This window comes from Thamnophis elegans, chromosome 4 (assembly GCF_009769535.1).
Source record: "Thamnophis elegans isolate rThaEle1 chromosome 4, rThaEle1.pri, whole genome shotgun sequence".
Classification (NCBI taxonomy): domain Eukaryota; kingdom Metazoa; phylum Chordata; class Lepidosauria; order Squamata; family Colubridae; genus Thamnophis; species Thamnophis elegans.
In genome coordinates this window covers 45,405,706-45,432,984 of record NC_045544.1, presented here as the reverse complement: position 1 = coordinate 45,432,984, position 27,279 = coordinate 45,405,706, and the positions used below count along the sequence as shown (strand labels likewise).

The 27,279-nt window shown below is 34.4% G+C and overlaps 2 protein-coding genes across 4 annotated transcripts in view; both read left to right on the top strand.

Moving 5' to 3' along the window:
* The first annotated feature begins 801 nt into the window (after nucleotides 1–801).
* On the top strand, nucleotides 802–16,970 carry BCLAF1 (BCL2 associated transcription factor 1). The gene is given in 20 exon segments (XM_032216578.1): nucleotides 802–853; nucleotides 856–902; nucleotides 905–918; nucleotides 2,031–2,128; nucleotides 2,131–2,329; nucleotides 2,331–2,394; nucleotides 2,397–2,549; nucleotides 2,551–2,936; nucleotides 4,100–4,137; nucleotides 4,140–4,244; nucleotides 4,247–4,641; nucleotides 4,643–4,767; nucleotides 4,871–5,040; nucleotides 8,718–8,823; nucleotides 9,354–9,438; nucleotides 10,299–10,474; nucleotides 11,620–11,731; nucleotides 13,257–13,403; nucleotides 16,253–16,459; nucleotides 16,571–16,970. Coding segments are annotated over 20 exon segments (2,670 nt in total). The 5' UTR covers nucleotides 802–816; the 3' UTR covers nucleotides 16,577–16,970.
* Nucleotides 16,971–17,692: 722 nt separating this feature from the next.
* The window catches only part of MTFR2 (mitochondrial fission regulator 2), a 30,495-nt gene continuing 20,908 nt past the window's right edge, over nucleotides 17,693–27,279 (top strand). For all 3 annotated transcript variants that reach the window (XM_032216580.1, XM_032216579.1, XM_032216581.1), the window contains exons 1-4: nucleotides 17,693–21,970; nucleotides 24,158–24,237; nucleotides 24,992–25,114; nucleotides 26,092–26,196. In XM_032216580.1, the coding sequence (XP_032072471.1) occupies nucleotides 24,175–24,237; nucleotides 24,992–25,114; nucleotides 26,092–26,196 (291 nt within the window). In that variant the 5' untranslated portion in view covers nucleotides 17,693–21,970; nucleotides 24,158–24,174. The remainder of the gene's footprint in view (nucleotides 21,971–24,157; nucleotides 24,238–24,991; nucleotides 25,115–26,091; nucleotides 26,197–27,279) is intronic.

Below are 27,279 nucleotides of genomic sequence, written 5' to 3'. Positions count from 1 at the left end.
CGGTCCCTGACCTGGTCGCCCTGTGGCTGCAGGCGGCTTACGTATCGGGAGAAGAGGCCGTGAAGGGGATTAAAAGCATAAGCCATCGGCCGGGTTGGCTATTGAACTCCTATACTTTTTTTTTAAAGGATTCTCTGGTATGTAAGCTGTTTCAAAACTTAAAGAGTTCGTTTTTGTACATTTCAAGGCTCGTGCCAAACGGCTGTTAAAACTGCGGCGTGTTTTATGTGCATTTATTTGTATTCAAGTACAGAACGTGTAAAGTATCAATCTCTTGAATTTCTCTAAAGTGTAGTAGGGAATAATTGGTTTTAGTTTTAAGGTAAGAAAATTGGAAGTAAGAGAGCAGCCATACAGATTTTGAAAAGGCAATGTTATCTGGGGTTTTGCTACTGTTTTCTCTCCCCATTATGCTGAAAATCCGATGCTATCGATTATTCATAGGCATTCTGTTTTGAGATCGAGTGGAGCTATAGGAACATTTGTTGGATCGGGTTAGGGTTTCCTTTAATCTTTAATTAGTAGAAACTTTGGATTCGATTCAAACCTACACAGGTTCAGTTTCTTCAGTTAACTGAAGGAGATGCTTCCACCTCCTATCATACTAGGCCTCCCCCCCCATATTACCCAAGGGAATTGGATTAAGTTCTGCAGGAGATTAAGTAAAGATAAAATTGTGCTATTGGGCTTTGCTAAATGGAGACATGTATTATAATCTATTTAGATTCAAATATATGAAATAACTTATATCTGCTAATATAAAATTGGGACTCACATGTTACCTTCTATTGGACAGTATAAGCTGTTGTGGAAAATATGGGTCGCTCTAATACTAGATCCCATTCCTCAAGATCAAAGCTAGATCTCACTCCTCTTCAAGATCCAGATCCAGATCACATTCTAGAAAAAACGTTACAGGTACTTATTTTTTATTTATATGTTAACTCAGTTGCTTGATTTTTACATGCTGATTTTTTAGAAAAATGTGAAAATACTGTTTAAAATTGCCACACTTCTGGTTGCATTCAAATCTTGGTCCATTCTTGTTGCCCTCCATTTGTTAAAGCTTTCCATTGACTCCAGGCTTCTGCTTGCTGTTAGTTTGCTTTTTCTAGTTTCATAGCTTCTACCCAGTGGTTTCAGTTTAATTTCCCAGTTCTGCCTTTTCACTAAATGTCTATGACTCAAACTATATTGTTCCATTTTCTAAAACGGAGATGGAAAGATTTGCTCCTTGTTGAACAAGCAGACAGAAGATATTGGATTCTTTCCACAGTTTTTTTAAATTACTTAACCCAGAATGTTTGTCAGAGTTCTAAAAAAATGTAGAGTGCTTTATGGTTAGTGAGTTAGCAGTGAGAGCTGCTGTTGATTACGGAGGCAGCAGAGAGAAAACAATAATCAAATAAATTGCAATACACCTGGTGAATAGGGAGGAGGGAAGAGAGAGAGAGAAAGCCAAAGGTGCTTAAAAACAATGGTAGATATGAAATATCTAGGCCAAGGAAACAAGTATAAAATAGTCTGCTTAATGTAGGAGATAGGGGAGGAAAACAGCACAGAGTTTCTCTTTTGTTGAGAAAAGATGGTTTCTTTCAAGTTGACTTTGCCTCATCATGATGTCTAGCCAGTAGCCCTGGGAAGTCTTTAAACTTAGATGAAATCACCAGGAAGGAGGCAGCCTTAATAAATGTATGCTCTCAACAAACAGGATAGTTTTACAATGTCTAGAGATAATACTACGGAAATAGTAATAGGTTTTTGTTAATTTATTGCTTCTAGCACACCCTGTCAATAAAGATAAAATATTTCTATTTACAATTCTGGGCCAGATGATATATTCTGGTGGCAATTCTTAATATCCTTGGACTTGCTGTTCCAAAGTATCTCTTGCCCTATAATATTTCCATATAAATTTTATATTCTTTTTCATAATATTAAATAATTTGCTATGGATCTTGGACAATGTAATGTGGGGTTTTTTTTGAAAATTTTGAAATTTGGAGATACTAACATGCTTTTTATCTTAGTTCTAGGTCTCGGTCTAGAACATACTCACGGTCTCGCAGTAGAGATCGTGTTTATAATAGAGATTACCGCAGGGATTACAGAAATAATAGAGGAATGAGACTCCTTATGGCTATAGAGGAAGAGGTAGAGGATATTACCCGGGAGGTGGAGGCAGATATCACCGTGGAGGTTATAGGCCTGTCTGGAATAGAAGGCATTCTCGAAGTCCAAGGACGAGGCCGCTCACGTTCCAGGAGTCCAAAAGACGTTCAGTATCTCTTCTCAAGAGATCTCGGAGCAGATCACGTAGATCCTACAATCTCTAGATCTCCAAGATCCTCTTCATCTCGGTCTTCATCTCCATATAGCAAATCTCAGTCTCTTCCAAAAGACGTGGGTCATCAGAAAAACAGCCGAAGAAAACTGAAGCAGCTGCTTTGCAGAATAGCCCATTAAAAAGTAAATCCCAAGAAAGAAGAGAAAAATACATTTGAACACGACCTTCTGAGGCTTTAGATGATTTTAATAATCATAGCAGCAGCTTCAGCTGATATTTGGCCTGGCCTTTCTGCTTATGATAACAGTCCACGGTCACCTCATAGCCCTTCTATTGCCTCTCCACCTAGTCAGAGTTCTTCATGCTCTGATGCTCACTTACTCAGCACAGCCCACTCAGCAAAAGACACCCCTCAGCATTCACATTCCATCCAGCATAGCCCTGAAAGATCTAGGTCTGGTTCCCTTGGAAATGGTTCCAGTCGTTATAGCCCTTCTCAGAATAGCCCATTACATCACATTCCTTCAAGGAGAAGCCCTGCAAAAGCAGTTGCATCACAGAATGCTGCACGGGAAGAGACACGCATGCGTTCCTTTTATCCAGAGGCTGGGGAGCAGGAAAGTGCAAAAGGAGGAAAGTTTCTGAAGAGGTGAGCAATATAAAAAATAATGGTGCTTAATATTTCTGTTATGTTGTTCAATAAAAAGTATCTGTAAATTTATTCAAAATAACATTTTGATCAATACTTGATGTTTATATTTCATTGAATCAGAAATGTAAATGTCTGTTTTTGTAGAATATAATGAATTTTTGAATATAATGAATTCATAGGAAATTAAATATTTAAAAGTGAAATGCTATTTCACTTTGAAAAAAATTGTTTCGAAAATATTTCTGTACTTCTAGCAAATATAACTTTCTAGTAAGCACTTACACATTAATATACATTAATACTTTGTTCAGCAGTACAATACAGAAGAATCCTTAAGAGGATTGTGTGATTTGAGAACTGATTTTTTCAGCAAACATTGGAATATTATCTCAAATTCTGTCCAACTTCGGGAAGTTGCTTCTGGAAATTTTAATAGTGCTTCTGAAACAATTTGTTCTGAAGGGGAAACAATGCTTTGGAGTTGGCCCGAATATTCCATTCCTAAATTGCCAAAGTTTGCATATTCAAATTTAATAAAAGAATCATGATTTACAGTAGTATGCCGTAGACCATGCATATTTACAGTTGACTATTACATTTAACTGATTGCTTTGTAAGATCTATTTAAAATACTTTCATTTATGAAGTTGAAAATATTTATCTTACGTATGAAACATACAGTACACTATAGTTATGCATAATTCTATCCCCCTGCCCAGCTACTAATTAGTCAGAAAACAAGTTATACTTTATTTTATTTTTAAAAAAACACCACCTATAATAGGTCATGGCAGCAACAGGAAGGAGGACTGTCTTCTATTTGTGAACTTCTATATCTATCTGGTAGACCATCTGAGATAAAAGGCTGATCAGATGGACTTAGTCCTGTTCCACCAAGCTATTCTCATATTTTTATGGAATAGGATAGTGTTTTTAGATACTGATTGTATTGAAAGCTGCTTCTGTCTATACAGTTTAACTTCTATCAAAATTACAAAGTGCTTAGAAGTAATGGAATTTGTGCAAAAACAATGTTTAGATTTTGAAATAATTAACTTTTGAAAGTTAATTTTTAAATTAATTAAAGTAAATTTAATTGCATTGGTTTTGGATTTTGCATTATTTTCAATGAAAATAGATGTTATCTTTGCTATTTACAGGTATACAGATGAAGAATCTAGGGTATACCTGCTTGATAGGAACACACTAGAGAAAAAGATGCTCAGAAAGATAGAGGATCAGAAAAGGGGAGAACAGAGGGAGAGAGAGAATGGGAAGACCAGGACGCTTTGGAATATTATATGGATAAGAGCCTGGAAAACAAAAATTTAATTATTCAGAAGGGGAAGACACAGAAGAAACAGAAGATTATAGACAGTTCAGAAAGTCTGTTCTGGCAGATCAGGGTAAGAACTTTGCTGCATCTCATCGTAATGTTGAGGAAGAAGGCTCGAAATACAAGTCTAAAATCTCTATGAAGGCAAACAGAGAAGGTGAAGCATTTAGAGAAGATAAGGGCTATAAAGTTAAAGAGACAACTAGCTACATAGTTGAAAGACCTATTTTAGTAAAAGATAAGCACAAGGAAGATGAGAAAGTCTCTGAAAGAATGATGAAGAAAGAGATACAATCACCTGAACAGGTAAAGTCTGAAAAGCTCAAAGAACTCTTTGATTATAGTCCTCCTCTACACAAGAAATCTGGATATGAGAGAGAAATCTATCTTCAGAGAGGAGAGCCCGCTTAGAATCAAAATGATAGCCAGTGACTCCCATCGACCTGAAGTTAAACTTAAAATGGCACCTGTGCCACTTGATGATTCAAACAGGTAATTATCCTTAATTTTAATAGCTTCTCATATCTATAGAAGAGCTCATTTTTCAATAAACCTTATTTCCTTTTCTTGGTTTTGTTTTTATTACTCATCTTAGACCTGCTTCCTTGACTAAAGACAGGCTGCTCGCTAGCACACTTGTTCATTCAGTCAAGAAGGAGCAAGAATTCCGATCCATCTTTGACCACATTAAGCTTCCACAAGCCAGCAAAAGCACATCGGAGTCATTTATTCAGCACATTGTGTCCTTAGTCCATCATGTAAAAGGTATGTCTTGAGTTTACCGTATGAGACAAGTATCACATGATGTTAAGAGAAGAATAGTGGTATTAATTTTGGATTTTTAAATTCAGCTCTTTTTATTCATCTTGATTTTTTTATACATGCTTTCCTGTTAAATAACATTCTAGAAAATTTTGTATTAGATAGCTTTATAGGAATAATAATGTTACTTGATCCTTTTCTTCTATAGATTCAGAAAGAAGAGCTATAGGAAATATGTAAGCAGAAGATTATGCAGAAAGGAGATTTTATAGTGTAGAAAAAAGAATGGAATTTTATAGGGTGGAAAGAGAAAGCAAAGATGATTTCAAAGGACCAGATCACATAGATGGGAAATAAGAGGGAAAAAGAATAATATAAGAGATAAAGATTCTACTCTGTGGTGATCCAATAGTAAAGAAATGAATGTGTGAAGAATTAGACATAAACTAAACATAAATCTAAAATAGTAGTGACGTAGCCTTTTGAGCCAGTAGAAATTATAAAGGTTACCAATAGAATTGTGCATCTATAACATAAGCTGTTATGCTGCAGGTATGTGTATGTTTGTATATATAAAATTTATGTTGCAATATGCATTATTGAATATGTATTAGCTACAGTATAGAACAATGAACAAATAACTGATCTTCGTGCTAAACAGATGTTGTACAGTGTCAAATTAACACTTGCATTTTATGTTATGATACCGTCAAATTGCATAGTACTGTATGTTAATTAAATAACTTTGCAGTGATACTGGGAAAAGTTTGGATTTTACCTAGTTATGCTTCAAAATAGGATGGCTTGAGAATACAAGACTAACAGCAACACACAAATCCAGGGGACAAGTAGTGTGACACTCATTTGCAAATAATGCTCTTTTGGTAGTGCCAAATGAATGAAACTATTTAAATAAAACAATCCTTTTGCTTTCATGAAAGCTTTAATGGAGAACATATACTTAAAAGATAAGATGCAACTTTGGAATTCCAAAAATCGCTAATAGACTACTTACCGGATCATCACATATAATAAAGATATAATGGTAATTAGGCAAATATCAATACAAGATTTTGACTAATTTCAAGTACAGCAGTGGCATCTTGGTCTTTGTAAAGAGGCATTTTAATTTTTCTTTTACAGTACAATGAGCTAATCTTTGCATTTCAGTTTATGTGTATGTCATTTGATTCAAAGAAATATCTTAAGTGTTATTTGTTTACATTGCCAGGAATGTACACCCTAATTCAAGAAAATATGCACTGAAATGAAACTAGTTCGTTTGTAATTTTTTTCTTAAATGTATTCCTTCTATGGAAGCTAAAATGTTGCAGTTTGATGATCAAATCCAAGAGTTCTCTTAAAATTTAACAGAACAAGTTAAAACTTAGAGAATTGTGTAGAAAGCAATGTGTTTGCATATCATAAGACTTTTCTAGCCTAGTACTCTACATTTATTTTGAGAGTTAAGTCTTAACTTTACTGGAGGATAGGCATTGGTGGAAAAAGCTGACTTTGTGTTATATGTAAAAATAGGAACAAACTGCTAGACTAAAACTGGAAGCCTTTAGTTTTGATTGTAAATAGAGAAGGTAGTGGAAAGCACTGGAGAACTTGTGTACAGCATGCCGGCCTGTAAATTAACATGACCTTGCAGAGTCACTAATTCCACTGTTACATATTAGGAGGTTGAAGGAACATTATTTCCAGGAGTAATTGGGAGCATATAATTATATACCAAAAGTATAGCAAAATGTATTGTATACACATATGTACACTGGTTTTCAATTATACAAATTGCTTGATTTCCCTTAGAATAGGCAAGAGAGTAAACATGCATATGTGACTTAGGTTGGACGGTTTGCCTACCTTTCTCAGTGTTAGCTTCATTTACTGTGATATACCACCCCAAAATCTTTTATTTAAATTACTATCTGAACCTGGAACTGTGTGATGGAAATTGAATGCTGCCTTGTTACATTATTTCCCTTATTGTAGCATTCCAGTGCAGAAACTTTGAGTAATGCTGGAGTACTGTAGGGAAGTCATTATAGTTGAACATAATGCAAGAAATCCTATTTAAACAGATGCTATATTTATTTACCTTCATTAATTATATTTGATAATTTGAACACTCATCTTGAAATTGGATTATGCCATTCAATTCTGCATAGGTAACAATACCATCTATTTTATATTGCTCATACTGATGGAGTAATTAACATTATCAGGTAAAGAAAAATCCTGAAAATGTGTATGAAGAATGGTCAAATTTACTGATGAAAAGCCCAACAGTCCCGTAATTCTTTTTTTTCTAAAGTTATAGTCTTTGAAAAGAAAACACACTTTTTTTTCAAAGATGTCATGATAATATTTTACCATTCTGACTTTAAAGCTATTACTTGTTTAATAAAGGATCAGTAGGCAATTGTTTTTTACTTATTTACAATAAAAAAATCCTGCCTTTTTAGAAAACTTCTGTATAACAAATTTACACATACCTTGTTGTTTTAACTACTGGTCTTTGGCCAGTTTATTAATATGCCTCAATCCCAGTTTGCTCCCCAAGGTTATTTAAATTTTTCTGCACGCAGTAAAAAGAATCTGTGGATCACATTTTGGTAAAAAATGTAGTAGGAAATTTACATTATTGGTGCAATGCAGCTAGTCTGAACAGCTCTTCTCTTACATAGAGCTGAAAATGCCCAGTGATGTTTTCTTTTTCATTGCAACTAGGTCCTGGAGTATGTTTTGAAATGGCAAAATCCATATTACAAAAATAAAATAACTGTTGAAAGATAACAGATGCACAAACAGGCAAAGTTGAACTTCTATCTTCCTGGCAAAAATGGCACAAAAACTGAATTGCTAGCTCAAATTCCTGTGTTTGATGGAATTATGATTGAGGCACTACCCTTGTAGTGGCCGTGTCAAGTTTTAATGATTGGTTTTGAGAGATGTGCTGGATGTTGGGCGGTAAGTTGATACAGATGTACATTGCCCTGTTAAGCAGATAGTTTACTTTATTTGTAACATTTCATAGTTCTTTTTAATTTACACATATACTATTTTACATTTAAACACATCTGTTGAACTGGTCTTTCAGAATGTAGCGCGTGTGTGTGTTACCAATTTATTGGTCTTGGTTAAAAGATAAGAATCTTAATCCTGTCAAGTTTGCCAGAATGCCAGATGTTAAAATCTAAAAGTGTTACCTTGGTGTTAATTAAAAAAAAAATATTGTGATTTTTAAAAGAAAATGATGTGTGAAACTTCATTTTATGTATGTCTTTTGGAGAATAAATCCAGCTGAGTTCAAGAGGATTTATTCTCACAGCAGTATGCATAGGATGACAACATTATTTTAAAATTGTAATGTATGACCATGCTCCCTCTAATACTGCAATATTTCTCTCATAATGTATTTGGCTCCTGTGGATAAACAAGATGTGCGCTATAAACTTTGATTGCTTTTTAAATAAATAAAAAAAAGGAACATTCAGTTTTAATGGCATAAAGAGTACAGATGTGTAAAGAATTTCTATACATGATTGCTACAAACAGATGGGGCAAATGTTTGTTGCTTACATTGTGAAGTCTCTGGCTCTTCTGCATTCTCATTTGATATATTATGTTGATATATTTTGGTTAATTAGTACTTATTCTCTAAAATTCTACAGAACAGTATTTCAAATCAGCTGGAATGACCCTAAGTGAGAGATTCACTGCTTATCAGAAGGCTACTGAAGAACATAGCACCCGGCAAAAGAGTCCTGAAATACACAGGTAAAGCATTGCGTTATTGTTTAGTATAAATGTTACTCACTTTTCAAATGATGCTTACATTTATAAAAAGCACCATATCTCTTGAATATAGAACTTGAATAGAATAGAAGTTCCTGAGTAAAACTGGTATATCTATTGTGAGATTTTATAATAAGGTAAGTACGATGTATATTCATCAGTTCTGTTTTTCATTTCATTTAAATGGAAATCCATTTAAAATTGAAGGAAGTAATAAATTATCTCTGGGATTTAAAGAATTGTTGAGTGCATTTTTTTACATAAAAGATTAAACTCTGAAAAAAATGTTCATGTATTCGCATACAAAGAATATTATGTATTGTATGGTTTTTCAATACTGCAGTTGGATTCTTGAATTGTGTATGGGTTGATTTGTTTATATACATGCATGGCATTTTTAGAGGAACATATTTAATGGTCGAGTTTTAGTCACTCCTTTTTGTGTTTTCAGTTTTCCATTTGGCAATTCTGGATGTGGACATAATAATTACTTTTGACAATCTTGCATTTAGAAGGATTGACATCTCTCCAAGTGCCCTGAGGAAGCATACCCGTTTATCAGGAGAAGAAAGAACCTTTAAAGAAGAAACTCAGAAAGTAGGTTCTAAATCGATACACTTTTTTTTTCAGTAAAAGGATCCTATATAGTCCAGATCTAAATATCTATCCTAAAACTTTTATCTTAGAATTGTATTTATAGATTACTATCCTAATACTAAGATGAACTATTTATCATCTTTTAAGGATAGTTCAGTTTTGTGCATCTTGAATTATGAGACATGAACATGAAAAGATAATTATATTCAATGTTCTTACAAAATAAAGGTCATTGCTTTCTAACATTATTCTATGGAATAACTGAATTAAACAAGGCTATTGTAGTAATAACATTAATAAGAAATTATGCTGACATTTCATTCCCATGAAACATTTGGAAGTGTTTTTTGTTTCATTTTTAGATATTTTTTTTAAATCAAATGTATTTACAGTCTAATGTAGGGAACTTTTAATTCTATGCAAAACAATCATGTTCTATATATAAAAATATTGTTTGGAGGTTTTACGTTCTAGGAAAATGGCAAGATAGAAATCTAACATCTGTTTCCAGTTATAATTGTCTTTTGAATCAAGTCTCATTTCTGGTGACTACATGAACAAGTCCCTGCAGCTTTCTTGGAAGTACCATCTTCCTAAGACTGACTGTCCCAAAGTCATTCAGATGGATTTTGTGCGTAAAACAGTACTAAAACCCATAGTGTTTTGACTTCCAATCCAGCATCTTTAACCCCTCTACTTTATATTGACTTCTATGTAAAATACTTTTGCTATAAGCAAAATTTACAAATGTTTAGTGGAGTTTTCAAGAAATTATGCATAAAGGCTATATAAGCACAAGAAATTCATGTACTCCAACATTTGTAGTTGTAAAATATTTCAATGAAATGGTTTTGATCTAGGGTGATAAAAAATTAAAGTGCGATTCTGCTGATCTTCGACATGACATCGATCGTCGTAGAAAAGAACGAAGTAAAGAACGAGGAGACTCTAAAGGTTCCAGGGAATCCAGTGGGTCAAGAAAGCAAGAGAAAGTTCCAAAGGATTACAAGGATTTTAAAACTTTCAAAGATGATAGGTAAAAAGCATAATGTTCTAGTTAAATGTCTAATTATGTAATTGTAAGCTTAATTGCTTTCAGTTTTCCCTTTACAATGGCACATCTAAATGTAAACAATTAAAATTATTTGTTTTACAGCAAAAATGTATTTGTCTTTTACACGGCTTATGGTGGATGAGGACAAAAACTTTGGAATAGCAAGCTAACTGAAAAAAAATGACAAATTAATCTGTCCTATTATCCAGGCTACATCAGGAGTTGGACTTCAATGCAGTGCATTTCTGTAAACAGTTTGTGTAAGAACTTTGGTTCGTTATGCTTGATTCCGCACTTTTTCAACTCATAACACCCAGATTATGAGAATTTTACTGAAATTTAAATTTAACTTGGGCAATGGGAGGGTTGGTAAGAGGATTTTCTTTTTCTCAAAACTTGTAATATGAAATTATACTGGTTAGTAGTTTAGGAGCAACATAATTCTATGTACAGTACTTGCTGCAGTGATATTACTGGAAATAACTCTTATGCTTTTGAATTTGGTATTAATATTAGAAATCTATGGTAAAGTCAAAGCCAAATGTATTTCCTATGAGAATATTGAATATGAATGTTTTATGTCCTGCTCATTTGTATACAGTATATATTAATATTATTAAATCACTGATTTACTTGTACTTTCTATTTACTTCTCCTCAACTGATGTCCACATAGTTGTCAGTTACTGATTAGTTCTTGTGGCAATATAATAATGTTAAAATATAATATCAATCTTACTGATATTTTATTGTAAGGGTAAGGTGTTAAAATAGATGGAACTAGGCAAAAGCTAGAAACTTTACCTTTAGTCATTTTTCCCTCCCATTCTGAGTTTGTGTTAAAGCATGCATTTAAATGTAGCTTTTTCTGGCTAATTAGCTATTTTTTATTAATAACATGCTAATGAGCCATAGTTGTTAAAATTATAGATGGAAGCTGGATGGAGTATTAATGTTCCACATTAGCTTCAAAACAAGAACAGAGGATAAATTCTAATAATACACAAAATACATCCAGTACGTAGGGCACAACAGCAAATAGTATGGTTTCTTATTTTTCAGTAAGCAAAAAAGAGAACAAGACCATTCTCGATCTTCCTCAACTTCCTCCCCATCTTCCTCATCCAGTTCCCGAGAAGAAAAGGACTGCAAGAAAGAAAGAGATGAAGAACTTAAACCCCATCATGAGCAGAAAGAATATCCAGGTTTTACAGGAGTTGGAAGACCTAGAGGCACATTTGTAAGTTTCTTCTTTGCAGTTATTTTAACCGTAGTTTATAAACCATTGAATTAAAATACCCAATGTACATTTGAAGCACATAGGAATGCAATTAGAAATAGCCACGTTGGACTGTAACTTGCAGCAAGGTGTATTTATATTAATTATAGGAAAGTAATACATTAGTTTGGCATAAAGTGAAAAATATGCAAGAGCATCTTATTGTACCTATATTATTATGCTACCTAGATAAATTGTTCCTTTAAATATTCACAAACATTTTGTGTGTTTAAAACCAAAGCATCATTAATTATCTAATTCTATTCTCTGTTCTTTCTGATTTCTTGCATTTATTTCTAATATTTTATTCATAGGCATTTTCTCTGATTTGTTCCTCAGGTTTGACACGTTGATTTCCTTCTTTTTTAAAATATTAAATCTGTGTATTGGGAGTTCGCCAATAGTATTACCTTATATCAACATAGAACAGAACAGCTAGTGGCAAATGCAATTTACTGAAATTAGGTGACACAGTTGTTGAAAACTGCTACATGAAATTTAATACACATTTTTAGTTAATTAGAAACACATGCTAGTTAATGATTAGAATCAACATAGCTATTCAAATGGCTATCAAAATTGCTGTTAAAATAATTGAACTAATATTGTTATCTAAACTAATTATTTTTCTCATATAATTTCTTAGAAAGTGTTAATGTTAATTAAACATACTGGACCTTTTACGTTCTTTTTTCCCTTTTTGTTTTTTCTGTTGACCAGATTTCGCATTATTATATATTATACATTGTGACTTATGACTCCATGCTCCCAAAGCGTGACCTTCATTTCCTTGATTTTGCAAACCTGAATCCTTTTGTCTGTATTGCCTGTATTGTAGGAAAATTGGAGGGGCTGACAAACATTGCAGAATTGATAAAGCATTTAATCCTGCAGCGCGGATGTCCCCACATGGTCTTCTCTTTAGCCTTCCCTAGTTAAAGAAGAAGGAAATGTTATTTTCAGATTCTATGTTTTCTCTATTGCCTTTCCCAGTTTTGGCACTCTGAATTTAACAATGCTGACATTCTAGGAGGTGACTCATATATTTAGAGGATGGCCATGTTGAGAAAGTTCCCTAGTGCAATTGAATGATGAGACCTGAAAGTTTTCCAGCTGCAGTCAGCAATTTGGGGAAATTGTGAAGTGAAAAGGAATTACTGGAAATCACTTCTCTTATTCAACCAGAAAAAATGCGGCCTCTATATCTGTGTGAGGAAGCTGTTGCTATATTTGGTTATTAACTATCGTGCACACGAAACCAGTTTTTAAAATCTGGATTTTTCAATAAATGTTGCACATAAACATTATTGTGCAGCACTGAACCTTTATGTTAAAGGAGGTGTAAATAGCTTTATTTTAATTTTGAAATATCTTCATTTTATGCTGTGTTAACAGGATTTTAGTTAATGCAATAATAATTTATTGCTATGTGTAAATGAATTAAATATATTTATTATTTAAATACATACATGCTTTGGTTAATCAGTTTCGAATTAGAGGCAGAGGAAGAGCCAGAGGCGTGTTTGCTGGAACAAATACTGGTCCTAGCAATTCAAACACTACTTTTCAAAAGAGGCCAAAAGAGGAAGAATGGGATCCTGAATATACTCCAAAAAGCAAGAAATACTTCTTGGTGGGTGTCATATTATATGCATGCATCTTTTCTAAAGTCTTATTTTATAGCAGCAATATCTAAAACTTTCTGTAATTTCAAGAACCTTTTTTGAGTCCTATGACAGTGAACATCAGTAATTGTATTTGCTTTGTCACATTGCTGTGCACATTGCTGTCATGTGATGTTTTGCGACGCTTGCCCCATTTGTGGAGCTGGGGTGGTCGTGGCCTGCCCATGACGCATCCAGCCTGTGGGCTTCCAGTTTGACATCCCTGGTCTATTGAAAGAAGTTCTTTTGCCATCTCTAGCTATTCAGTTGGCAAGAAGAGAGAAAAGATCTAGCCTGTGCAGACTACAGCATGCAATTATAGATTTTGTTCAATGGATTGCCTTCCGTTATTTGTAAGTGAAGATTTAGGCCTTCCTTAAAGCTGAGGAAAATCCAGATAGTATAATAATATCTCAGTTGCTTGGAGTTGGCTGACATAATGCTATCCTGTAACTTTGCGTAATGGTTTTATGGTCATGAAATCAAAGTAATTACTAAAATAATAATGATGTGGCGTGCTTAACTGCTTTTCAAAGATATTTTCCAATGTTTAATTTTTTTGCTGTGTAAATTTTCTTCATTTTCATTTCCTGTATTTTCCTTTTCATGAGTAACTAACACTTCTCAGTGAATAGCAGGTGTGCACATAAGCACTCTTCTCGGGTGATACAATATTTTCTGTTGCTCTAATGTTTATTAAACTAATTGTGTTTATTTAGAAAAAACAGGATTTTGATCAGCTTGACGTTTCACCTGCTGGAGGCACTGTTACAGAGGATGAACATTAAAAAAAAATTCTGATGCTTTCTATTTATTTTGTTAAAGACAGATTTAAGACCTTCAGAAAATAAAATCCAGGTCACAAATTAAAAGTTTGCTATAATATTTAGAAAAGATAATAATGCCTATTATTTCTATTTCTTCTGTGGTCTACTACTAACCAGGTATAGATTTCTTGGGTTGGATAGAAGTGAGGTGATTCTTCTCGGATCAATCAGCCATCTCCTCCTCCATGATACTTATTCTGTTTCCTGTCTGGTTTATATTTTTCAGCTGATGTCACATGGTTGCAGAATGTATTTGATTGTTATCAATTTGGATAGTAGGTTCTATTGGGGAAATTGTTTTTAACACCGTTGTTCTTTTTTAAGATTATTTGAGATTCTGCCATCTTGTTTATTTATTATTTATTTAATATGCTGCCTGTGTCACTATCCAAACTGACTCCATTTCTTCTAGTATCTTTGTATCTTCCAGTACTTCACTCTTTGTACATGTTATATTTTGGGTAACATAAATCACCAGCAATTATTTATATTCGTGTATGAGGAAATTAAATTGTAGGGATATATAGGATTTTGCCCCCTCTTTACCATCTCATCTAATAAAGAATCCTGAGTAACGTTAAAATGACTGCTAATTTGGTTGGCTATAATAATAATTGAAAGAGCCAGTTTAGTGTAGTTGTTAGTGCATCAAATCAGAAGACTGAATTCTAGTTCTGCTTTAAGCACAAAGCCAACTGGGTGATTTTGAGCTAGTTACTTCTCTCAGTCCTAGCAAGGAGGCAAAGACAAATTACTTGGGGTCAGGGGAAACCTTGCAAAAAAAAATCTGCAGGGACTTGTCCAGGCAGTCTCTGTAAATCAAACATGATTGAAGAGATGAATAATAATAATTTGTTACTCATTTTTTCTGTAGTTTTTTTTTTTAATTAAGTGTTGTTTCTATAAATTTGTTTTTCAGTGGACCTATCTTATTTTTTTGCACTCCATAAACTAAATACCAGATAGTTAAGGCACAGAACATAACATAGAATATGTAACAAAACTTAAAATATACCATGTTTTCCCGAAAATACGACATGTCCTCATAATACAACCATGCCCCATTTTTCTGGTGGGCAAAAATATAACCCCCCCCCCCCTCCCGGGCATATAAGTCCCCTGGACAACCCCCCACATCCGGCCAGGCAGAGCACCGCTTACCAACCCAGCAGTATCCCAAAGGTGCCAAGCCACAGGAACCTGTGGGGAGGCAAAGGTAATCATGTTGCTTGTCGCCTTCGGGATACTGCTAGGTTGGTGAGCAGTGCTGTGCCCAACTGAAGAGACCGGGCTCCCAAAGAGCCGGGCACAGCCTCATGGGCGAATGGCTATGTTGCGCTGTCACAGCAGCGCAACACAATAGCCATGAAGCAATTACGCTCATGAGCAACCAGCCGGTAAGTTCCCTTTGCAGCCGGGCACAATGCCATTAACTGACCTAGGGATGTCGCCAAGCCCCTGAGTACCTGTTCGCCGCCACCTGGCTCCTGTGGATTGGCGCCTTCCAAATGCCAGTGAATGTTGCTCTGCGCGGCTGGAGAGGGGTTGCACGAGCATGACACCAACTGGAAAATTCCAGGGGCTATATGCCTTGCTCTCCATGTTTCCCAGAGTTTATATCTTTGCTTAGAATTTTGAATATGGACAGGGCAAGTTTTATGTTTTTGTATCTTTCCAAATTACTGATTCATTTTTTAAAGAAGTAATTCTTTAGTTCAATGGTAGAGAATGTGTATTATATATATTTCTGCACTAACTTCAGGGCATATTGGGCAGATGTGTTCCTGAACTTGGAATCCTTGATTAACCAAATGTAATGTTTTAGAATAGCTCGACTAATGATTGAACTTGGTATATATGTTATCTTTTTATTTTTCAGAATAGTAAGATCAAAGAATTCAACTACAGTAATTAATTAAATTGATAAATACAACTGTTCTTAGTGCTCCTTGGATTCTACATTTTTTTTAACCGGATTCCATTTACTCTAGCATGATGACAGAGATGATGGTGTTGATTACTGGGCTAAAAGAGGAAGAGGACGTGGTACTTTTCAGCGTGGCAGAGGAAGATTCAACTTCAAAAAATCAGGTAGCAGTCCAAAATGGACACATGATAAATACCAAGGTGATGGGCTTGTAGAAGATGAAGAAGAAACAATGGAAACCGAAGACAAGGAGAGACGTAAAGAAGAAAAGGTATGTATTGTGCTGTATCAGTTAGGTTTTTGTTTTTGTATTGTTAGTTCTATTTTAAATAGGTTAAAATACTGTACCATAATTGTACATATGTTTAATTTTTTTACACAGGAATAATAACTGAAGATCAGTTGCAGCTGAAAAAACTTTGCTATCTGCGCAGCATTTTTAATATGACTTGTCAAATGAATGTAAGCATTTTACTTAAATCTTACTGTTGGAGAGTAGTTTAGTTTTGTTTCTGTTTTAATTTTGTAATCCCACTAGTAATTGTTGAAGATACAAAGCAAGTAGTAAAGGTATGATGCTATTTGTCATGATCAACTTTTTAAAATGTTTACTGTTATACACAGTGTAACTTTGTTTTGTCCAAAAGATCTGATTTTAAACAGAGTTGTACTTCATTATCCCCTCCACAGCTATGTTTCGTTATTGAAATAAAATTTACCGTAGGTCTGCGCATTTAGATATTGAGGCAGCATTTTAAAATAAATATGTACTAAATCTTGGAGCTAATAATTTCCTGGAGCTTTTTGTTTGTGTTGCTTGTATTTAAATTGCAAAATTGTATAATCTGGAGTGGGAGGCTTATATTTTGTTTAATTCAGCCACCAAGTAATTGTGGCAGCATGTAAACAGCACTGCAAGATTAAAAGTTTGCCATGAATTTTCACAAGGCTTGTTCTTGGATAGGTTTGAGAATTAGAATATCCCAGTAAAATGAGTGTAAGTAGGAGGTTATAAAAGTACTTTGGGGATCTTATTAATTTTCTCATACATTCACATTTCTAGAAAACGATGGGCGTTCTCTTCTGAACAGATCTAGATCTGACAAGTAGAGCTGTAGCTTAACAGGTGCTACGTTTCTCCGTCCACATAATCTTACTTCTAAAGGGGAAATGCTTCAACTATTTGTGTAACAGCACTAAAAGTAGTTTGATCTTCTGCATATTCTATTCTTGTGAGAAGACCTATCCTACATTCCAAACGTTTAGGCGTACAACAGAAAGGTAAATTGTAGTGAAAGTTACCTTTAACACAAGCATGCTTTTAGTGTATTGTTTCAGTGTTTATATGCCTAATAGACATAGTCTTATGTAAAACACAGGATGCAATTCATTTATAAAATTGAAACTGTATATAATGAATGTGAAATGGAGTTATTATGCAAGAGCATTAGATGAAGTTTCATTGGCATCTGTTGAAAAATATTGGCCACAAATTTATGCCAAGATTCAGCTATTATTGCATCAACGTTTTCCCCAATTTGTAAAATAATATTTCTATCGGCTTTCTTTAGCAAAATGACCTAAACTATGGGATATCTCAGTCGTGTTTTCAGTCCTTGGTGGAATAAAGATGTGAAAATTTAAAAGGAAATGAGCTTGTTATTACAGTTGAATATTACAGAAGCTTTATATCTCTACTATACCTGAAATCATGAAGTAAAAGAATGAACTGGATTAAAACCAGAATCATATGAACTAGAAATTTTAAAAAATTACAATTTAATCTTTTTTCCAATCACATGTATTTTAAACTTTTGTTGAAGTCTTGAAATACAAAATTGAATAATTCCTGTACTTATGGTGCCATTTGGATGACCTGTAAGAAACAGAAATTAGTTTACACTAAATCAGACTTGCCCTTTTAGCTTACTAATGTCTACCATTTCAGCCACCAGGTTTTCAAGCCACTTGAAGCAGAATTTTTACAAGCCTTTCTATCAGATATTAAGTACCAGTTACAAGTTGAGGCTTCCCTTATTATTACAGTTTGAAGTACACCTAAATTGATAATTATAATACCTACATCAAAATGGATCTATTATGACAGATTAGTAGCCTTGCCACCATAATGCCACATGAAATCACAAATGAAAATAGATTGCAAATTAGACAGGACTAATTAATTGGATTGCAATGGTACTTGAAGTATCAAAATATCTATCACTTTCTTGGTGCCCAATGGAATTTCTGCCCCACCTCAGTTGGAAGGATAAGTTGGTGTGTGGATATATATTTATAGAGTTCAGTGTGTAGCATTTATTTGTAGCAATACTTTTCGGTCTTCCAAAATTCTCATTAGGCTGGTGAGCAACCGAGAGAGATAATTTATCTTCCTGGAAACGGTTTGTCAGTGGCTGACCACTAATTCTTTTAGGCCCCTGCCCACAGCTCATGTTATCCAAATTTCCAGTTTCCCACGCCCCCAAAATGTGACTTTAAACACACATATGTACCTAGAATTGACAGACTAGGGAAAGGAATGATAAATCCTTATGCTACAAAAGTATTTGACAAAATTTATTATCAACATTCCTTTGCAAATTTTAGCTTGTTTGTAAGGGTTTTTTTAATGTAATCATTTTTATAAATCTTTGTAGTTGGAATTGTTTTGGAAACGGATTCATTGAGAGTGCGTCTCCTTTTTGTGACTTCTTTGTAGCTATTAGCATGCTACAAATACAATCTTTCTGAGTGTTAAGAGAGAAGATAATGTATATCAACTGACAGAACATTTAGCTGATGAAGTATTATTTCATGTTGTCATGAATAATTTTAGTTCACTAAAATCTTTGGATTATGAATGTATGCAACATTCGGGTTTAAATTGCTTCAAACGTAAAACAGTGTTTCTCAAGCCTTTTGGAAGAGTTCCATCATAATGGGATTTTTTGTAATATCTTATGTTCTCAATGGTTGGAAACAAAAAAAAATGCATATTTCAACTTGGAATTCCTTTCTAGCTATTTGGTTACTAACATAAATAAAAATCCTTGGCTTCAAAATTTATTTAAAAAGTTTAAGTTCTCATAATGGCATATGAACACCGCATAGGTTATCAGGATGGTTAGGCAATAATCTGTCACCGGTACTTCTTTAATCATGACCTGGTTCACACCATTAAGCCAAAAAGTAATCTTTACTGACCACAATAATTAATCTTATGAACAGTCTGAAACTAACTGGTTTATTACACTATGTGAGAACTCAGTCGATCTTCATTAATTCAGTCAATCTTCATGAATCTTCATTTTTTTTTTACAATTTCATTTATTTTTAATAAGATTTGTAGATTGTCCAGCCCCAACAATTTTGTGTAGCAATATTTTTTTTAACAAAATGAGGATAATGCAATTTAGATGGTTCAACAACTAATTCTCTCACCCAGTAACGGATAAACTACGATTTCATTACCTTGACTTTAACTGCAACCCTACAGCCTGAGGAAATGTAATGCTTTTAATGCTATTTTAAAGGCTGATAAGATGGAAACATGAATCTCGAGGTGGGGGGATGCAGAGAAGGCCCACCTCCTGGCCTCTGCTACGTAACTATTTGATGGAACTAGAAGTAGCCAACTGTATTAGATGTTATAATGTGGATAGAAACCATGACACATATATCTCTTAATTAGCTATGCTCTAGAGTTTTAAAAGTGACAATTGGTTCCTTAAATTGTATTCCAAATCAGACCGGAACCAGTGCAGTTCATGAAGCATGAATGTCCCTGGGTATGGTACAACCTGCCCAATTCTCATGCAGCTGTGGGACCACTGGTATCTTTCAAGTAATTATCAAAGCAACCCCTTCTTCAGCACATTGCAATAAGAAGGGCCTCCCAGTTGAAGAAAGGACACAACTGGTGAACAAGATTAGTGTGAAAGACCTTCCTGAACACAGCTGCCACCTGCCTATCAAGCATTGAGGTTCAAAGATGGAAGAACTTTGCACTAGGAGTCTCAAACACCCACAACCAATATTGCTAGGGTTGAGGCTTAGTTTGTTTTTCCTCATCCAACCAGAGCAAGTGCTGTAAAAGGTATTGGGGTGGGAAAAAATGAATTACACAAAATAGTAAAAGAACAAACACAGAAGAATAGATGGCCTTATATTGCCTAGCAAAGTTAGGTAAAACAATCTAAGCCACAGGGGAAAATGTACGAAGAGTAATTGTGTTAGTATCCAAAAAGGTGTTCTCCAATTTCTTTTAACCCTAAAATAAAGAGCTGGGTAAAACAAAAATAGGAAATGATGAAATAGTACTATCGGCCAAGCAGTCAAATAAAGGGGGGTGGTATTTATGCACATCAAATCAGCAAACAATATGAAGACACAAAGGTTACATGTTTTATAGTGCCATGTTTAGGGAGCTGCAATTGGCTATAATTCTAAGATTGGAGCGTAAGCATAGGTAGTCTTTCTAGTAAAAAATTGTATGTATATTCCGAGGCTGAAAAAATATTTTAAAAGATCTACCAGTAATGCTCTGTATCCTCTATATTACATAAAGAGGAAAATCCTGGCATCTCTGGAACAACAAATAAAATGAAATAGGTTTGGATAGTAGGAATTACGGTAATATATTTGAGGCAGCTCAGATTGCACAAAGGACATTTATTATAGCGATAGAAATCAAGAACCCAAATTTGAAAATAGAATAATGCACTTGGAGAAAATGATACACCAAAAATCTCTGGAAAGAATACATTTTTCATTAACATTTCCATGCAGTATATTATATGTATGTATTTACATTCACTCTTAATAAGCAATGGCAAGCAGGAATATTTCTGTCCTGAAAGTGTCCTAGGACAAATCACAATATAACCTAAAGTTTGGGTCCATACATTCTAAGCCTGAGGTAGGCAATCTTTAGTGTCCAAGGTCAATGCTTTGGGAATGGAGGGACATTGTAAATGTAGCAATGCGTGGAGTAGTTCATACAATATGGAAAAAAACTCAAGACAATACTGGCACAAGGCCGCTTTCATGATGTTTCCAGAAAAATGTGTAGGTTAATGCTGAACTTCATTTAAGAGTGCTATCAGCGAATGAATAATAACTTCTGTCAGCTAATAAACAATAACGGCCTTAAATAAATTATTTTTGTAGTAGCAAAAGAAAAAAAATAGACTAAATTTTTACTTCAGATGAAAAAAAAGACTAGCAAGAATTGCTAGCGATGCATATCAAGTGGCTGACACTAAGTCAATGCCTTCTGCGAGGCCGAGCAATAAATATGGCACGTTCTTATTTAGCAACCGACCTTCTCCCCAGTTTGGAAAAATTAAGGTTTCGCTTCTTCGTGGTAAATTACGGAAATCCCGTTAGACTGCTTAATGAAAGACACTTTTATTTTCCCCAAGATGTCTGTTTTGATTTTTCCTCCTCCCTCCTGCATAGATCTATGAACAAAAAGTAAGCTCTATGATTGGTTGGGGCGTCAGATGCTTCCTTGCACCCACTTGATTGGCTGCAGCGAATCAATCGCGCTCCCAATCCCGCCAATCAAGAAAAAGGGTGCCAACTTTTGATTGTCGCGCAGACGCTCGCGGCCGCTACCTTCTCTCGCCGCTTTCCTGTTAGGAACCTTTTGGTGAAGAACGGACGGAGGGGAGTCTCGTGCGCCGCTCCCGCAGGGTTTCCAGCGAAAAAGGTGCACGCGTCGCTCCTGGTGGGGTCCGTCAATATCCCGCGGTTCTTCGACGGGCTGGCAGCTCTGACGGTGGGTCCCGGATGGCTTGAGTCTTGGCCAGCTTGCACCCTCGCTCCGCTTCTGTTTGTTTTTATCCGCATGTGGCTAACGTGAATTTTAGTATAGTTTAGTATAAAGATAATCCCACTGGTCAAAGCCAGTAACAAGTTAGCCTTACTGAAGAACGGTTCTTAAATCCCGGTTCAAAATGTTTTGGGAGTGGCTTTATTACTACGACTGGCGTAATGCAAAACTAATCTAGATTCATATTGATTGTCTGCCTTCAGAATACACTTTCTCATTTTTGTTCACATCGAAGTATATCTATGTATGTATCTATCCATCCATTCTCAAGGTATTTCGATTTTACCGTTTCGAGTGCAGAACTAGAATTTAAAACTCCCCTTGGAGTCACGTTTAAATCTTTTTAAAATTTGATTGCTGCCTGACTTTGTGAGATAGTATTGTTTTGGTAGAATATGAAGATATTTATTGTAAAACATTTCTGTATAAATTTTAAATGTATTTAAATAATTATATAAACACTATAGTTTTTTTATTTTTGTAAACCTGATATTTTTCATGTCAATTTATGAAAAATAGTAAATGTTATACAGAGAACAAAAATGATATTTATGTTTGTGAAAGGATCAAATGGGAAACTCCTAATTCAGATATGCTTGGTACTATCAGAACTGGGATGTAAAAATCTGAATGGCTTCCAGATAGCAGCAAAGAATCAGTATACTATATCTCTTTTCTACTATTTTGTGACTGTATGAATTTTTATTTTGTCAAACTCAAGTAAAATTCTGATATATTTTTATGTGCATAAAATGCAAAAAAATCAATATGATTAGAATTAAAAATTAATATGGTAAAGTGCCATCCATATAAATAATTTGTAAATTATTTTAATGGTATGTTGATATCTGACATTTTGGTAAATGGATCTCCACTGAACTTCTATGTGATCACAGCTTGTACTCATGCAAGCACTAAATATGTTACTATTTATAATATTGAGAAAGTGAATCTAAGAGACTGGATCAAAGCACCATTCCAAACCAGTCATCTTGCATCCAGAGATGGACATATTGAGTAATCCAAACATAATTCATAAGTTTCATTCCAGCATAGGAGGAATGATATGGAAGGTTTTGCAATTTTCCCCTATGTGAGAAATTCCATGTTTTCATTTTAATCCATAGTGAAGCTTTGTCCTGATCAATAAATGTATATATTGCACTGGAAAATTCAATAAACAAAGTTTCTTGTGATTTCTGGAATCGTTTCCCATTGGTTCCCACCCATTTTTTCCACTGCATGAAGTTTTTTTCCTGATTCTTTTTCATGATTTGATCACAAACATTTTGGGAACATTAAGAAATATGATTAAATATGTATGAATGTTAGGCTATGTAGGAGAATGCACACATACAGTATGTAAACAAGCTTATTTTTCGTAACTTTAAATCAGTCTTATTTTCCTAGTATTACATTCTGTTGTTCACAATAGAATAGCACAGGCTGCTTTACATTATGTTTATAAATTGGATACTGGCATTAAACTGAAACTAAATGTATTGTAAAGGTTGATCTAAAATACTGTATTTTTTGGATTATAAAACGCACCTGACTATAAGACCTACATTTAAAAAGGGGGGGGAGGATTTTGGCTTCCATGTGCCACATTTTCAGCCCTTTTTGGGGCCTTTTGGCCCTTTTGCAGTCTTTTTTCTACCCATTTCCTAGGGTTTTTTCAGCCTCTTTTTGAGGGTTTTTTCGGCCTGTTTTTAGGCATTTTCAGCCTGTTTCTAGGGTTTTTTGGGGCCATTTTCAAGGGTTTTTTGGCTCATATTTTTTTGAATCAAAAAAGCCTCAAAATGGGTCGAAAAAAGCCTTGAAAAGGGACTGAAAAAGCCTCAAAAAGGGGCCCCAAACCCTCGAAAATGGGCTGAAAAAAGCCCCAAAAATGGACTGGAAAAAGGCCTGAAAATGTGGCTTAGAGAGGCCAAAAAATGACCAGTGGGTGAGTGGGACTTCCGCAATATTCAGTCTATAAGACGCACAGACATTTTCATTCCCTTTTGGGAAACAAAAAGGTACGACTTAAAGTCTGAAAAATGCAGAACATATTTTTCCTTGCAGTTAAGTAAATGGTTAGTGAACTCTTCTGGCATGTTCATCAATTTTAATTTGTGTCTGTTTTAATAGATTACACTATTCTTTAAATGTCTCTGCTATTGAATCTCTTACGGCAATTGCTGGAGTATTATGGTGTGGTCCCAGAACTGGTAAGCAGATATATCTGAATAACAAATATGTGCTTGCATGATTTTTTATATTAAAGGGCCTACAATATACAGTTCCATACCACTTCTCTTGTCTTCTGAGAATTATAGTCTATCTCTATACACATTATTGTAAGTTTTAACGGTGCTGAAAAGTGACTTACAAACTCCTTGCACTTAATCATAGCAGTGTTCCCATGGTTACATGAACAAAATTCATGCGCTTGGAAATTGGTATGTATTTATGATGGTTGCAATGTCCCAGGTTCATGGGATCTCCATTTGCAACTTTCATTAGCTTCTGAAATACAAAGTCAATGTGGGAAGCCAGATTCACTTAATGACTTGTACAACAAAAAAGATAAAATTGGGCATGACTTAACAACCACCTGACTTAGTGATAGAAGGTCCCAATTGTGATGGAATGGGATTGGAGGTATATCTTTCAAGTTGATTGGCTGTTAATAGCCATGAATCATATATTCCTGAAGCTAAATTTACTTTAATCATGTTGCAAATGAAAATGAGAAGTGGTAAGAAATTACAACCTTAGTATACACATATTTACATTATCATAAATTTTACCATAAATAATTTTAAATTATAATTTTTATATCACTTCATTTTAAATAACATATCTGTTGAAGTGTTTTTGCAGCCCAAATATGGTAGCTCTAAAGTTACAACAATGGTATCAACAGAAGTTTCCATTTGGAACCAAGCCACTTCTTTTGTTATTATTTTTCTCCCAATTCAGGCCTTGCAAAGGTGTAAATTCTATCTAAATGGCCTTATTCGTATGATTGGATCTCGTCTTTCTTCAAATACCTTTTCACGAATATACTTCCAAGAATTATGTATTATTTCCAGGAATTGTTTGGTAAGGTCATCAATGCTCCCCACTCCTTTGTAACTAGAGGTTATATAGATATTTGTATATTGATTGCATCCATTCTGTTTCGTATTACCTTGTCAGCCTTCGATAGATTGCTTTCTTCATTTGTCATTGTTATTAATAGGGAACGAAAACATATTAACATTTACCTAGTATCTCCAATAACAGAATTCTACCCTGTTAGAGAGGGGGGAAGGATAGTTTAATCTGTACTCACAATCTGTACCTCTGTAAGACTGGAAGTTCCTATAGGATACTATGGAAGATGGCACGGACTATAAATTACCATCCCTTTCCATTAACAGGGCTTTCTGGTACCTTTCACAGAATAAAAGTGTCTTTTGCAAACAGAACTTGAATCTAGCTTTTATAAAGCAACATTTTTTAAAAAAATTAATAATTTAGAAAATACAGGTAGTCCTTGACTTACAATAGTTCATTTAGTGACCATTCAAAGTTACAATAGTGCTTTTTTACGACCACTGCAGCATCCCCATTATCATGTGATCAATATTCAGATGCTTGTTAATTGACTCATATTTGTGACAGTTGCAGGGTCCCAAGGTCATGCGATCATCTTTTGTGATTTCTGGGGTCATGTGATCCCATTTTGTGACCTTCCAACAAGCAAAGTCAATGGGAAAGCCAGATTCACTTAACCACCATGTTACTAACTTAAAAACTACAATGATTCATTTAACAACTGTGGCAAGAAAGATCGTAAAATGGGGCAAAACTCACTTAACAAATGCCTAACTTAGCAACATAAATTTTGGTCTCAATTGTGGTCATAAGTTAAAAACCACCCGTACTACAATTTTAAAAATTGTAATTCATATTTTCCTTGCCATGTCAGATATAGCGAGATTTAATTGATATATGGTTAAAATAGTTAATTAGCTTTTGATTTTTCTCATTTAAAAATGTTTCCATTGAATTTCAACAAGTTTCTCAATCCTTAGATATCCTGGGTTTCAGAAGGAAAAAGATATGGACCTACCCGAAGTTTTGTTCGTAGATTGGGAGCGTGTCTTACATTAATTCCTTTTTCAAGACCTCACTTTCAGGTATAGGACTTATTTGTAAAGGTTAAAATTAATAATTTGTCAATTTATATATTTTTCAATATTGCTATATGTAGCATGTAGTAATAGAGAAAACATATAGCATAAATTTATAATTTGGAAAAAAAGTTGAACATGAATTAATAGAAATGTATTTTAAATAAGAGTGACCACTGTAAAATAATGAGTAAAAGAGATTTAAATTTATATGTCATAGTCACCTAGATTTATTACGAACATATAATTGAAATATCAAAATAGATAATTAATTGCAGTTTACAAAAGCTGAATTTCAGACAATGAATTATTAACTACCTCTTGCTACTTTGAATGTTTGAATGTGTTAGTTTATATTTTGTTGTATGCTGCTATTATACTTCAGCTGAAAAATGTTGCAACTGTCCTAATTAAAAATGAATCGGAAAACATATTATTTTGTCACCTTAGTATTCATTCTGAGGGAAGTTAATAAGGATTTTAGTAATTGTATCCTAAATATCTTTTATCAGTTATATAGGAAATCTTATTTAGGCAGCTCCTTACCTAAAAATAGATGAGTAGAATTTTGGAAGAGTTAAAAATTGTTGAAATATTGGTATTATTACTATTAAATAATACTAATAGTAAGCAGTATATCTTAATTTTTTTATTTAGTCTTATCAGAGGTATTTGCAGGAGATATGAGCAGGGGTAGAAATAACAAAGAACAGGTGGTCTTTGCTTAATGGCCACTCATTCAGTGGCTGTTTGAATGCATTTTTGTACTTACAAGGGCGGTAGTACTGGTATCTCTACAATCATATGACTGCAACCCAGACATTCAGCACCCACCTTGCCATTATGATGTTGCAGTATCCTGTGATCATGTCATCCCCATTTGCGACCTTATCTACTGGACTCCTACAAGTATGTTCCGTGGTAAAGTGTCTATGGAGATTCTCAGTCATCCAGGTCATGGTTGTCCCAAAAGTGCTTTTGAAGAGGCTGACCCGCTTTTTGAAGTTCTGACCCCCATCCAGTCAAAGCTGAAGAAGCTTCTTGGATGAGAAGCGAAACATCTTCAAAGAAAAACCAGAAAGTCCTGTT